A 16,269-nucleotide genomic window follows, 5' to 3' on the forward strand; every position below is an offset into this window, starting at 1 on the left:
CAAATTTCAGCTAAAAATCCTTTTCAATTGTCCAATTCTCTCCACATTAACAGACTGGAACAATGCAATTTATTATACTTGGGGAGGAGCCGGTAAAACATCTGCCTAAATTTGTTCTGCAAATCATTTAGATTATCACAGAAAATTGGATCCACTCAGAGGTTGACAGAAAAATACAAACCCATCTTATTTCTCTCCCCATGTCAGTCTGGTTGTGGGGTAACTACAAGTTATTATTTGACAGCAGACCTGCAGTGCTGCTCATGTCCTGTTATTTTTCCATCATCTTCATCCTGCATTGTTTACATTCTGAGAAGGACACATTTCGAGTGAACGTGTGAACTTGCGTTTTACTCACCAGTCGTTTAATGATCTTGAGAGCTGTGCGTTGCATTCTTGGCGTCTCCGCCTGCATGTGAACTCGCAGCATTTGTGACAAGCTTTGCAAACCGGAAGGGGACAAGCAGTTGTGACCTTCCCCAGCATACAGCTGGACAAGTAAGGACAGACACTGAACAGATTCCTCCCACACCTCTTGATTTTCTGTTGGCAGCTGCAGGGAGACACATTCAGTTAATGCATATATGGAGCAAAGTATGACAGGTTTGAAAATAAGCTCAAATAAAATAAGATGGTATAAGTGCCTAAACATTAAACATTAACGGATGTCTTCTGTATTGTTTATTTTAATGGAAGTTTTTAGAATAATAAAAATAAAAATCTCTGGAGTTTTTTTTTATTTTTTTTTAACATTTAAAATGTAAAATTGAATTTTTTTCCCCACTACTGCCAGTCATTGCTTACCCAGACTGAGAAAGTTGAGGCAAACTAAACCCAAAAAATTGTGGCAAATCCTTTCAATAGTGACTGTCATGTGAAAAGTGAAATGAGCCATTTTCCACACTAAGTTTTTTTCTATCTGAAAACACAATTATCCAGCTCTGACTGTGTCAAAATTGGGCAAAGATAGATGGTTGGTAATGAAATGGAAGCTAGGTGCTGCTGGTGATGAAGGAATCATTAAGACATGCTAAGGAAATTGTAGGACTGTGTGATGATATGCTAATGAGTAATACCTTTCACCTGCAATCATGTGGAATTGTTACTTCATAAATGTCATAAAAATGCTTCTATTTCTCAGTTTTAAACCAAAATACTGAGAAAGATTTTTTAGCATTTAATACAAAGAAGTTCCAAAATAAAAGCCCAATACATAAATCCACTTTTCCCTTTCATATCACTAAAGGGTTTCACATTTTACTAGAAACTACGGGGTCCCAGAAGTGCAAATCACACTAACAAATAACTCAACACAAAAACATATAGATCGCGACAACATTTAAAAAAGCAAAACAAAAAATAAAAGAAGAAACATTTGATTTTGTTAAATGCAGATAAAGTTCCAGAAACCAAAACATAAAAAAAAGAAAAGAAAAATAAAACAACACAAAAAGCAAACGTTACACAAAATAAAAAAAAGGAAAAAAAGGAAAGCTGGAAAAAGTAGGTACTAAGGGACATCAATGGACATCACTGATTGGATGATAACGCCTGATGTCCCATAGTTCCTACTTCACCTCCAAATTCTTATTTTTGGAATTTGCTTTTGTTTTCTGAATTTCTTTTGATCTTTTGGTTTCTAGAATCTAGAATGTTTGATTTTTATAATGTAACGTTGCTTTTTTTATTATTTGTTTTGCATTTTAGGTATTGTTGTGATCTTTAGTATGTTTTTTGCGTTGATGTGATTTGCACTTCAGGGCCACCGTAGGAAAGTCTGCAGCTGGGATCATGATCAACTCAAAGGTTTTGTTGCACCATAATTGATGACCTGCAGTAACGCTTGATGAGCATTTCTCTCTACAAATTCAAAACTATGCAAACTTCAGCCCACATCATGTCTTCTTTCTACAGATCCGCCAGAGAGCGATCTGACCATCACCGTACGGTCAACCGACTTCCCCTCTTCAGATCTTGAAGACTCTGCAGTGCACAGCAATTAAAGCATAAAGGATTACCTTACTCCCAGACATTCATCGCACTTGTCTCGCCTGCAGAGTAGTCAGCATAATGGAGGACCCACCCACTCCTTACTCAGCTTCTTCAGCCTCCAACCCTCTAAACTCCCTTTTCTTCCATCTGAATCCTTTTTTTTCTGAAAAGAACAGACTTCTAACCCATAAAAGCAGACATGCGTAGCTTTCACCTCATTTATATTCTACAATTTAACTCACTCTTAATCTGTGGTTTATGTTAAATCTAAACTGTTTTTACATGTTATCTTTTTAAAAGTGATGTTAAACAATAGTGCTGAATATTTTTCACTTTGACTTAAACAGCATAATCAGGGGTGACATTTTCTTGTTAGATTAGTTTAACAGCACTAAACTTTTTATTTAGTCTTGAGTAGATTAAAGATAAAAACTTACTGAGTTGTTTTTATTTAGTGACTTTTTCTTTGTAAAGTTTGTTTTACTTTTTTTTCTAGGGGATGCATAATAATTGGCAAATAATGTATAAAAAGTTAACTGTTGGTGACAGTATGCAGATGTCTAATGACTTGGTACACTGAACACATCGAACATCCTATTGGCTAAAGCAGCAGCGATGCAGGGCAAAGTTCAAGCATCATTCATTAGTAAAAGAAAGGATCAGATAAAAATGTTTGATAAAAAGAAAAAATAATTAAAATATTGGATATTGACTGGGGAAGTTAGAAAATTATGGTTTTTTGAATGTTGAGCACCAAATTTAGAAAGCTTTTTATGTATCAAAGGGACTGTAAACAAGGGGATGCTATTTTTTTGCTAAAATAATTCAACATTTTTTTTTACTTTATCTGAAAATGCAAGAATTTACACATAATGTCATCTATATGTCACATATATGTTTAAATCGTTACTTAGTACTTGCTTGAGTCATTTTATTTTTACTATTTACTTTCATATCCTCACTCAAGTAATAATTTGGGTGACTATTTTTAACATTCGAAAATATCTTTTAAAATACAGATACTCTTACCCGAGTACATTTTTTGGATGCTCTACCAGCCCCTGAGCTTAACACTAAAATCACAACAGCAAAGTCACAACCGAATGGAAGAAAAACCAAAGTCCAACTGCTAAAATAAAACTGTTTTAGTTGTGTTTCTCTCTAAAAAAAACTCCATGTCTTCAGACAAGCAATCTTTGCAATTTTTTAGGGAAGTCTGGCTGTTATTGACACTTCTGTGGTCTCTATCTCAGGAAAAACTCTCATGGGACGAGGGGGGGTAAGCAGAGGTCAAGAGCATGTCAGATGCCCCATCAGTCCTCTGATGCGTCTATTGTGTCTCTGGAGATCGTCTCTACTCTTTCCTCCACTCCTCCCTTCTTTTTCCACCATCAACTCTGTCATCAGAGCACCCTCCTGTTCTCTTTCCTCTTTACTTTCTCATTATTCTTCAGTTTTTTTTTAAATTAACTTTATGTTAACATTTGAACCACCTGTTCTGAAATCCTGTAGGATTTACAAAAAAAGCTGTAATGTTCCAAATCATTGTCATCTGAAATAGTGGACAGTTTTCATAGCAACAAGCTGGCTGTCTATTGCAGAATGTTTTAACAAAACTTTGGAAAAAGACACAATTATGGAGTTTTAGTGGGCAGTGAACAGTCCTTAACACTGGCGAGGATTTTCAACTTCAAAACTGCTTATTTTTCATCGACTACATCTGATTCTGAAATGTATGTGCTTGTTTATTTTTTCACCAGCATGAGCACAGAAGAAGTTATCCAGATAAACTAAATTCCAACTTTACAGATTTAGAACGCAGGAAAGAATGAGGTTGCTATCCCTTGATGTATGAATGGATACGGCAATAAAATGTTCACCTTCTCTCAACAACAGAAAGACCCAGAGTGCCTCTCTCTTGCCGTTGGTGTGTCAGGTGGCGTCTAATTATACTTTAGTGCCCACGCAATCTCTGCACATATTAGTTTCAGCCTTTCATCTGTGAAATCTGTTTACGGAGCAGTGAGACATTACAGCCACTTTGACATATTAATGATGGAAAATGTTTACCAGTTTCAAAGTCCATTTAAAGTGACTACACATTTTTTAATTTAGTCTTTAGAGACAATTTTTTTTTTTAGATTCAAAATGAACTAATTTATTTACACTAAAAACAACAACAACACTCTTGTGCCTTTTGTCCCTCATGCATGTGTGTGAATACCTTCCTGCAGTTTGTATCAAGGTGTGAGTTTTTGCATATACAGGGACACCCTTGTAGAATCGGCCCACAGAGACACACTGCTCTGTTAGTGTTGGTCTCACCATCTGAATGAGGAGTGTGCTGAGCTGACTCAGGGGTCGGTTGGCTACAAGCAGTTTCTCTGCTGCCTCTGTCTCTGCTGCTGGATGAGATAGCCTCTGGCTCTAAACACACACACACACACGCACACCCAAATGCACACACGTTAAATCATTTATAGAGATTTGACAGTCAATAATGATGGATCCAGAGACCTGTCAAGACTTATTCTGACACACAGACGCAGACAGACACTGAGATGGGGGAAAAAAAAGCTTTTCTGCATGAGTTGTTCTATCGCCGCCTTTTTCCTACAGGATTTCAGGACAACAAAGGTCGAGCATTTTGTGTCTTTGTCACACCAAGTTATTTTAGCTTCCCCTGATGACTTAAGTCTTCTCAAGTTCTCACTTCTTTTAACTTCATCATTAGCATACTGGTCCTGCACTCGGGCATAGTTTTGTGCATTAAAAGTCTATGGTAGAACTTTAGGCCAATTAGCAGTGCTGTAACATAATTAAGACATAGTTTTTCTACCTCAAAGTCACCCTTTCTTTTCTGCTCCCTCTTTTTTTTCGTTCTTCTTTTGTACTGTAATCTCTGTCTCCACCACTCTTGACCAATCGAGTAATAGTTTAGGGAGAGCCGTTGAGTCACGTCCTCTCTCCTTATCAGACCTTATTACCCAAATGAATTTGGTTTGGGTAAAAGTTTTCTTTTTAATGAGCTTTGCATTTCTGGCAGAATTGATTTCCACTGCTCATTCCCCTTGGTCTCTCTCCCACCTCTCTGTCTTTTCCATCCTTCCTTTTCCCTTTTCTGTCCTTCTCTCTTTCACCACGTCTTTTACCCTCCTTTCAGTGTAGCCCCCCACCCCATCACCACCCTGTCCAGGCATTAATATGTATGCTTTGGGCTGGGGTGCACAGTATAGGGAGATGGGGGCTGCTTTGTGTGTGCGTGTCAGTGTTTGTGTGCCAGTCTATATAGTGAGGCAAGCTGAGGACAAAGCCAGTGGTGATAATGAGGCCGCAGGGACATAGCCAGACAGGCCCCTCGGTGTATGCCTATGTGTGTGTGTGTGTGTGTGTGTGCGTGCGCACATGTGTGAGTGTGTGTCTCAGGGACTCAGGACCTTATTTGCAGTCCACAACTACAATATTACAGTTACCTAAACCTCCTTGCTTCAACTGCATACTCCAATGGACACAAACACTCAGCACGCAAACATTCCAGTTTTCTGGGATACAACGGAAATACTTTGACAAGAATAATTTAGTGATTTGGATGGTGACAAGCTAGAAAACATAAGGAGTCTCGTCTCATTCAACAGTTGAATGAGACGAGAGGTTAGTGTGACACACCAAACAGGAAATGAAACGACAATGGTAAAACAACATGATAAAAAGTTATAATTGAGATGTCTGTTGTCCTTTTAATAGTTTCAATGGTAAAAGAGAGAAAAGGGTAGGTTTGCATGAGTGGTCATACCTGCAGAGCAGCTCGGACTACAGCAGATGTTTGCTTCAGGATGTTGTGAAGAAGCTCAAAGAAGGCTTGCAACAAGAGATGGTTAACCTTCCTCCCTGCACGCCTCTCTCCATCCAAGAAGAGTGACGTTATTTCTGAGAAGGTGCTCACCACCACTTTTATAAGCCCTGTATAGCACAGAAGATAAGTTTTCAATAATTAGATTTGAATCTATTGAGAATTTTTGGTAAGAGACTGAAGAATTAATCTGTGTTCCATGCTTTACTCTATCTTTATTGATGTTTTTTAGGGAATAATTTCCAGAGAAAAGGGAGCCAAAGCTTTTAAAAAACAAACAAACAAACAAAAAACTATCATAAATATGGCCAGGACAAGATCCACACAATCAATTAAATTAAATTGTATGAAATTAAACTCACAAACTTTATTGCTGCCATGAAATAAATGAGACAATTATTACAGAAACAAACATACAAAATAAAAAGTGCAGTATCTACATCGTTATTTTAGTTTATTCTTTAAAAAAATATAAAATTACACTTAACACTGCTGTACATCAGAAAATGCTGACTCATGTTATTGCAGTTTAATTACTCATGTGCATGAAACAAGATTATCAAACTTTATGGTTAAAAAACTGTTTAGTGTCACCAATGAAACATGTAAAAATTACACTTATCAAATAAAGGACTGGCCAGTTTAAATATTGAATACTTGATAATGTCAGAATGTTTTATATACTGAAGTAGTATCAACAAAAATCAGTAAACTTACATTCTTATCAAATTATGTTGTTTTTGTGTGTGCGTTTCCCTTATACCTTAGCTACAGAAAACGATCCAAACAGATCACACAAGAACACTTTTGAGCAAAATACGAAGAGCGCTTACATTGTGCAAACTCATGTTGTATTGCTTGTAGCTGACAGATGATTGCTTGCATTTCTAGGTATCTGCAGGTAGCTGTAATGAGCAAGTGGTGTAACAGGACTACACACATCTGTGCAAGTCGATACTTGATTGATTCTGCCAGCTCTGGGTTGACAAGATGCATTCTCTCTATATCTGTGTGCGAAACTGATTCAGTTGAATAACAAAGGTATTAACTCATTGTCTTCATGAGGGAAAACTAGCCCAGTTCTTGGATTCCAAAAGAGCTTTATTTTGTTGGACTTATTTTGTGAGCATGTGTGCAACACTGGAGACACCAGAAAGCTACTACTCTGTCAGTGAGATGTACTTCAAAACTGCTTCATAATTAATATGACAGGCTGCTCTACTTTGGACTTTTCAATCAAACAAAGATCTTTTCTGCTCCTAATAGAATCTTTCAACTCCATTTTGGTCACTTTTGTGTTTGTTAGTATTATTAAACTGCTGAAAGATGCAGCTGATGCTTTAAAACCTTTTCACAAATAGAATCCTACCCTCCAACCAGCCAGTACAACTTTTGGCCGTAGAATTAGAATTATTGCCTTTGTTTTATTTGGCATCTACAAAAGATAAGATCAGAAAGTACACATATACAAAAATAAATCTGTAAATTATTGAAACTAAAATGCACAGACCCAACAATGATGGTGTAAAAAGTACAGTGACAGGTTAAGCCACAAGCAAAAAAAATAAAACCACAATCACATAGTTCCTCATCAAAGCCAAAACAAAGTTTACCTAATGTTTGATGCATGCATTGTTCTGACTTATATCTCATCTAATCTGCCTGCAAGCTGCGTAAAAGCCTTCCTCTCGGTCGAGTCCCTGGAGTGTTGAGGAAGTCAGAGGCCAATGAATGGGTTTTGCAGTCTCCAATCAAATCTCCATTTTCTTTTCCTTTTGTTTGTTAGATTTTTTTTAATGGTTAAACTGCCTCTACTTTCTCTATCAGACTTCTTCCTTTATAGTTTAAAACAATAAAGAAAAAAGAAAAAGTAGAAACATTTTGGGTTATGGAATAAAATAAAAACTAAGTGAATTTGGACACATATAAGATAAGAACTATTCAATGTTTTTAGAGGATTAAGGGATTAAAATAAATTTTTCGAGCTTAGAGGTAAAAACTATTGCTTCATTTTTTAATAAAATTGTTGTACATCTTAGTTTTTTACAAACATACAAAAAGGATATAGTTTATTGTAAACATTTTCTGCAGTGAAGTTAAGTTTATCAAAGTAAGGTGAAGTAAATAACCTTAAACTGAGCATTTTAACTTAACCATGGAATTAGTTTGTTTTTTTGCTGCTGTTGTGTATTACTACTTTTTTTTGTTCAACTAAACTACCACTGCACACATGACACTAACTTTACAATTTGCACCATGTCATACAGCCTGTATTGGTTTTATTCAGTTAGTACATTGTTAAAAACTAGGGGTGCACGATATGTGGAAAACTCACGATTTTTGCTATTAATGATAAACATTCCGATGACGATATAACTTGCGATACATGAATAAATAGTGAAACAACCAAAAACATCATTTCCATTTTACTGCAACAGTTTTATTTAAATTAGAGTCAACATACCTTAAATTATAATCCAAAAAACCCTAGTCTACATAGGAGGCTCCATCCGATTGGTCAACAACGTAAATTGGTCCATCTGATTGGTCAAATGCATAAATGGATTTATTTGATTCGTTAAATATTTCAAGCTGCCATAAGATTGTTTTAGCACATTTAAAGAAGGCATTTAAATCAATTTTTTCCATCTTTTGCATTATGCATATTGCACAGCTTGATAACCCGATAATGATAAATAAATTTATTGTGCAGGCTTGTTAAAATCTATTTGGAATACATTTTAAATATATTTAAAATTTATCCTTAATTGTCTTAAGAAAGACACACTTTAAAACTTTAAAGCTCATATTGAAATAGAAATATATCTATGCTTATGTTTTGTAAAAAAAAGAGCAACACTGATCCCACATTGAGATGCCTGGAGTGTGTTTTATTAGAACTGTGCTTTTGTGAATTCTTTATATATTTTTTGGTCTAGATTAAAAATAGACATTGAGCAATCCTTTAGAGAGTTATCTATTTTTAAGTCATGGTAAAAAAACAACAACTGGGAATCAACAGTAAGGAAATATGCCTAAATGCTTTACTTTATACAAAAAAGAGTTTTTCATAACAGAAAATAATTGATAATAACAAAATAAATAAAAAAAGGGGGTATAAATATGCATTTAAAAAAAACATGGATATTTTGCACAAAAAAGAGTCTTATACATTAGAAAGGGACATAGTCATGTGATGTTTTTGGTTCTTGTTTCTGCTGAGTTACTGAATAAATGAGGCAGAGGCCTTCTGTGATTGTCGACACAATTAGTCATTTTGTAAATCTCAATCAAAACAATAATCACTAAAACTTAATTATGATGTCCCTTTGAGGTATTACTTTGGTTAAATGCTTCACGAAGAATCCCTGGAATTGGTCCTTAAAATGAATCTAAATAGAATTTTTGCTATTGATCAACTGAGTGTTCCCATGTTTTCTGTTGCTTAAAATACCACAATCCACATGACAACATCCATTCAAACTACTGACATCAAGGAGGAGATATATATCCCACAAAGCAAAGACCAACTGAAACAAAAACGGTTATTTCTCATGGACCATCAAGCTCTGAAATAAGCATTTCTAACGCCATGACATATTCATTCATTTATACAGTATATCAACGTATTTATACTGCTTTTATAATTATCTTATGATTCTTAATGCACCTTGACATGATGGTCGGCTTTAATTTTGTTGTACTCCTTGTATGAAGATAATAAAGCACCTTATTCTATTGTTTTCTATTCTATTCTGTGATCTAACTCTAACTTTACTTTTAAGTACTTTGGAAGAACTAAGATGTAAATTAACCCCTTCTCGCCGTATGTCACTTATTTGCAACATACCATTAAATTCAGGACTCTACTTATTTAGGATCACCTTGAAAAAAACCCCACAAAAGACAGTTTTTTAATAAGAAAATACATTCAGACATGAAGGAATTAAAACCTAAATTAATAAAAAAAAAACTTGATGTTCAAACTTCATTCTAATGCATATTTTCCTCTTTGTGAAAAGCAATTATTTTGCTGTTAGTGAGGACTTCCAAAATAACCCAACTGATGATAAAAAGGATATCTCAATCGTACAATTTATTGCAGAGACTTTTAGCAGATCATAATCAAGAAAGTGTGAAAGAACAATAACAGAACATATTGTAATAATATAAGAAACAACGTCATAAACTAAGGGTGTATTCAGACTGGTAAAGTCAGTGGGTCCAGACCAAGTCCGCTTAATTTGGTCTGGTTGGAGTCCTGAATCTTTCATTTGGTCTATTTTTCAGACTGCCATCAAGCGGACTTTCTTGTTTTGAACCAAAGCTGGTATACAAAACCACATGACTAAAGATCTCTTCAGTCATTGGCCAGGAATTATGAGGGCGGGGCAAGGCAACTAGAGACAGAAATTATGGAAGTCGTGTGCTTTGCAGTCCTTGTCGATATAGTTTACTTATTCAAACTTTATATTTTGCTGACCAATTTTAAATGTCTGTATCAACGTCAGGTACAACACCTGTAGCTGTGGTCCAGCGGAGGCATGCTGCAGGGTGGTTGCCAAGGATACCATGTTTATGATGCTATTTGTATCACGTTAAAAGATGTTTTATAGAGCCTGCATTCTTCCGATCACATTTCAATGAGTTGCTGTGTCTCATCATTGTGGTGTTATGTCATTGTTTTAAGAGAATTCTGTTAAGGAAACTGCAAGGTAGCTTTTATTATAACGTCAAAGCAATACCAGGTGAGTACCGCGTAACGTGACACAGAAAAGCATGTAAGAAGCATTTTCAGCTGTGTTAAAACAAACGTTGTAACAAGTAAGGAGTTGGATCTTTTTTTCTGTCTGATAAAATGACAATCATTGCTTTACATTTGTCTGTGGCTGGTCAGTTTCTTCAATCCTAATCTGTTTACATGGCTATCGGCTACGAGGGTCATTTCGGTCCAGTTGCTCCGCTCCGAGGATGGATTGTTATCAGACGGAGAAATCTCAGAGTGAATCGAAGCTTAGTCCGATTGGAAACGAACAGAGACCACCTCGAAAGATGGGTTCCAACCCATGGTCCGCTTGGGTGTAATTAGACTGAAAATGTGTTTCGGAATTCTGGTTCATTTGAAGCGGATCAAATGTGTCCAGTCTGAATACACCCTAAATTAGAGTAGCAAACTTCACAAACACTGGACAACACTTGCACAGTGATCTCAAAAATTCTTCAAATCAAGAGAGGAAGAACTGGTAATTGGTTGAACCCAAAGCAGAACTTAAATATACAGAAGAATCCCAACAGATTGACCAAAGACCACTTCAATTAATTAAATGACAGCTTTAATCTTACATTGCCAGTCCTTCAGACCGAGAACACACTCAAGGGCAGCTCTGAGGGCAACATCTTCTGAGCCACTGAGGTAAACGCATGATGCTCTACATGCTGTAGATTAGATCATTGCACTATTAAATCACTTAGGCTGCTTGTCAGTATACAATAAGAGTGGGTCTTTTATTATTTCTCAGTTGAGGGCTTAAAGCTTCATGTCCTTGTATAATTAGATTAAACCTAACACTTTTTCTGTTAGTTGACTGTATGTGATAAAATTAAAGAGGAGCAATCCATGGTCATAATAAATCAAAAGAACTTTGGGAATCACTTTATATAAAGTTATCATTCTTTCAGCGTTCCTCTCCATATTTATCATCCACGGTAACATGCTGTTCTTTCCTTTATAATTCCGTGACAAATTGACCCATTTTATCTATGTGTACACTATTCATGCTTCTGCCACCTTTCTGCTACCCTTTCTAGTTTTTCTCCAGCTCTATGACTCCTTCATCATCCCCTACTTCTCATCCATCCTCTCCTTCTTCTGTCCTATCTCGGGCTTCAATCCTCAGGGGGTATTATCTCAGTCAGAGGCAAATCTGCCCAATTATAAACCTCATCTCTTTTTTTCTTATACACACACAGGGATCTGCTGCATCCACCGCTTAACAAACACACACACACACACACACACACACCTATACACACTGCCACTGTGCTTTACACATTTAAGCATAAGCACTGATACATTAACACACAGAACCCACCTTCCCCCTTTTCTCCCTCACTGTCTATTTCACTCCAACAAACACACAGACACACACACTCACACACTGAGAGACGCACAACACCCTTCTCTCCCTCTGTCTGTCACACCTTAAAAAGACAATTATACACGCTTCCTCCCTTCTCTCCTCTCCTGTTTTCTCCCTCTCCTCTTTCCTCCCATTACCGCACTCATCTGGAGTGAACCACTACGAAAACAAGCAAGAGAGGAGAAAAGCAGCACAAAATAGAGGATAAAAGCAAGACTAAAATTGTGAACAGAGCGGGAAAAAGTACGGGAGATGTTGCGGAGATGTGCAGATTGTAAAAGTGGATGATAGAGCAATGCAAAAAAGAAGAAAACAAGGGGAGAGACCGAATGAAAAGAAACAGAGAAGGAAATGAGGGAAGAGGATGGGAGATAGTGTTAATTGCCTGTCCAGTATTAGTGCTGGGTTGACAGTTTTTTGTTGAGGAGAGCTGATTGGATGATAATGATGCTGACAAGTGAAATGCTGTCTGCTGACCCAATGGAAATAGAGGGGAAGGAAGGGCTGATGGGAAAAAAACGAAACTTTCTTTTTGGAAAACAGGCATTGTGTTTCTAACCCATCAAAATGGGTACACTGAGGAACTGAAGGCTCTGTTTTACAAGCAGTTTAGATGAAAAAATTAGAATATTTATTTTTATCTACCGGTAAATACTTTTAAGACTTCAAATATTAAGAAATGAATCCCATACATTCCGTATTGACCCTTACAGCTGAATATGGGCCATCTTGGGCAAACCTGTATGGGGCATGCAGGTGGTTTGCACAAAACTTTAAGCTCATAGACAATGTGGTGAGCCTGTATAGTCAAAATGTTCATGCACATTTTTTCCATGGGAGACAGGTTGTACAGAACACTTAGTCAACATGTAAGGCTAACTAAGGGTGACGTAAGTAAGACGCAGGTTTGTTGTATGGATTTTTAATTTTTCAACCTCTCCCTGGATTCTGCGTACCACATGGATGCATTATTTGCGCACGGTCAGTAAGAGGCCAATGTGTGCACCTCACTAATGAACAGAGTGTGGCGTAAGGGCACCGTACGACAGCATCACTGTATATCAAAAGTGCAAGAAACTTAAAATATCCTAACAATTATTACTTCATGGTACACTTACCACATAAATCCTCATGGCACATTCCATTTTTATTAACGTCCCTTAAGGTGGGGTGCATGAGCCTCAAGGGAAGAGTAAGACATACATGTGCTCCCTTTAACCCTTGTGCTATCCTAGGCACTTTAACATTGGGAGTTGGGTCATCTAGACCCACTAGACATTGCTCTGAACCTTTTTTCTTCAATAATTTGTGATTTTCACTGGTGTCCATAGATTACATCAAATCTTTTCACCTTTATCCACCTTTGTCATGGTAGGAAGAACACGTCAATGTAAGAGCGGGGTCATCTAAGATAGCACAAGGATTAAATGCTACACACACTTCTGTGAAATGAAAACCACCAATGTTGAGTTTAACTTTCAGTGTGCGTTTAATGACCGTGCACTTCGTATACGCAGCCCACAAAAACAGTCTTAAATACTGGCATAGCTACATGTGTCTAAGTGCATTTACATAGACATTTCATTGGAAGTGGTTGCTTCAACCTGTGTTGACGAGGGTGGTGTGAACGTAGTGTTAGATGCAGCCGTTCCTCTCTGTGACTCTCCACGGGCCCGGAAAACCCAAAACTCGCATCACCCGTACAGGTCAACCTCCAGTAGGTGCATGTGACTAAGGCATTAGTCACTACAAATGAACTAAATGTTCAACTATATTTCAAGGAACGGTTTAGCAGACATTCAAGTTGACATAAAGATGATAACAATAACCCTGAACAACAAACTGAACCAAACAAATGACGTAATTCCAAAGTACCAAATGATAAACACATATATAGGCCTTAATGACAACAGAAGCATAACTGACAGCTTAAAACAAGGAAATGTTGAAATCACAGACAGTGCAGAAACATATTGGATATATCCGACTTCAAACGTATCTTACCTTCATGATACTGCAGCTGTTGGTCAAACACGGTGTTTCCACTGAGATTACACAGCAACACAATTCCAGTCTGGACTATTCCACTGGTGACACTGTTGGCCTTGAAAAAAGTAAAAGATAGACGCAAACATATTAGAGTTGATTTTAACAGGAACCTACCTTTTTCATTTGAAAACTCAACAAATAATGAAAGCCAAAAAGAAGCAAAAGGTCTAAAAGTACTTCCTAAATAATATGAATAAAAACACAGTACAAATAAATTATTATTTTTTTGTGGGTGTTCAAGATCCACCCCTGTTATGTAACCCCAGACACATTCTCTTTATGAAAACCACTATTTGTTTAAAGCTAAAAGATTCATATGTTACAGTCAAAACTGTATAAACATTACCTTTTGTGGAACCTACATGTTTATGTGCTTTATTGACTTTGACAACTCCCAGTCCTGTATTTCTCTGTTCGCACAGGCCTTCACCGTATATGTATTAATTAAAAGTGATAGATCTTTGTGAAGGTGAAAGAATGATCCCACACTCCTGCCAGCAGCTAACCTCTCTATTAAAATGGGATTACAAACAGAACACAGGTGAACATCCTTACAGATTTCTCTTTGAGAATCTTCCAAAACAAATAGAACCGAGATATCTTCATGTCTCCTTCCACTACTGTCAGACTGGTTATAAGTAAGAGGCTTCCAAAACCTACCGTCAAATTTTCCTTATTGTTAATCCAGGTCAATGACTGTGGCGCAGTTAAGATTTTCATCTCATTTTTATTGATGTACAAATATTTTCTGAGAAAAATGCTGCGATTTACTGCTCGGCAAATAAATAGCAATGCACACTTTTGGGCCAATAAAGATTAGGAGATAGATTGTGGTGGTCTGAAGAGATTTGGACTGGCAGATGTAATCAAGTTGTAGATTTCACCTTTTGTTGCCCCTGCATCTCTTAATCTCACCCGTCTTCCTCCAATTTCCTCCTTTTACCTTCTCTTGTCCTCCTGTCTCCAGCTAAAAGAACCGTCAGTGCTTCCTCCAACAGTAATTCATTTCTCCTTCCCACTTCTGCCCCCATTTTACCATTTGATCCTGTCTGAGATATGCCTCCAGGGTTTGCACACATCAGAGGGATCTGTGTACAGGCTGATAAGTCTGCCTGGTACTCATCATGCGCAAGTTGCCTGAGGCTGAAGACAACGACATTAGTTTGGGCCTTAGACAAACTACCAAATAGCAAATAAAAAAGCTTATCTATTTTGATCAGTATGGAAAAAAACAGGACTTTAGTGTAGTACACAAAATGTATGAAATTGCACAAACTTGACTCTTGATAAGGACTGGAAAGCAGAAGTTTGACTTACCTTTAACTAAGCTATCAAAGAGCATCATTCTACCTCCTGCACATTTATCATTTGCATGGATTATTTCTTTAAATACACACACACTGAGTGCAGAATTCTTTTTCTTCTTAAGCAGAGAAACCTAAGCGTTAAGATCCCTGTTGCAGCCAGAATCCTGAGGTCCTTTAATGTCTGGAAACAAACCTACTTCATCATCTTGACAAGCACAATTAGGCTTGCTCCTCTATGACAAGAGTGATCACCAGTGACAGGTATACTCAGTCTAGATCAGAGGATTACAACCAGCATAAATCAATCTGAAGGTGAGCAACTTAGACGGTAATAATAGATCCAGACGTGAGTGGTTCAGACAGGAGTAAACAATCAGGAGACGACTTAATCGGGCTTTCAGATAACAGTGTTTTAAAAATTCTGCATGAGTAAGATGGGGCTATGCAGGCATCCATGCAAAACACTGATTCCTAAGTGTGTGTGAGTGAGTCTGTGTGTGATTTTGAGTGCATGGTCCAAAAAAAAAGTCGTTTCCTGCAGCATGAATATTTCTGTATGCTGGAAACGGAGCACACCAAGCAGGTGGGGGTGTTTGACTGTGTGCTAGCAAAAGGGTCAGGTGAAATAAATTGTTTACTGGGAATGTTGCTATGCCTCACTGATAACAGACAATTACTGCGTGCCTGCATGTAAGGTCGCATGTTCAATCTTAATAAAGAAGTCCCCCGTCTCAGTCTATTAACTCCTTCTCCTATACTGCAGTCCTGTCAGTCAATTACCGCAGGCCTTTAATAGGTCAGCGCTCTTCACAGATATTTACATTGATGAGGTTAGATGGAGAGAAGAGAGCAGGACGGATTACAGCTGACATAAAACAGAGAAGAAATGTCATAAAAATGCACTGTTTGCCCCAATTGGATTTGAAAAATT

General features: G+C 37.2%; 1 protein-coding gene across 6 annotated transcripts in view; it reads right to left on the reverse strand.

The window, feature by feature from the left end:
• ulk4 (unc-51 like kinase 4) overlaps nucleotides 1-16,269 on the reverse strand; it is a 69,963-nt gene that overhangs the window by 8,693 nt on the left and 45,001 nt on the right. For all 6 annotated transcript variants that reach the window (XM_023964630.1, XM_023964629.1, XM_023964628.1 and 3 more), the window contains 4 exons: nucleotides 13,987-14,086; nucleotides 5,786-5,952; nucleotides 4,318-4,419; nucleotides 359-553 (listed from right to left, as the gene is read on the reverse strand). In XM_023964630.1, the coding sequence (XP_023820398.1) occupies nucleotides 359-553; nucleotides 4,318-4,419; nucleotides 5,786-5,952; nucleotides 13,987-14,086 (564 nt within the window). The remainder of the gene's footprint in view (nucleotides 1-358; nucleotides 554-4,317; nucleotides 4,420-5,785; nucleotides 5,953-13,986; nucleotides 14,087-16,269) is intronic.

The sequence above is a fragment of the Oryzias latipes genome, chromosome 16, assembly GCF_002234675.1.
Source record: "Oryzias latipes chromosome 16, ASM223467v1".
In the NCBI taxonomy this organism is placed as follows: domain Eukaryota; kingdom Metazoa; phylum Chordata; class Actinopteri; order Beloniformes; family Adrianichthyidae; genus Oryzias; species Oryzias latipes.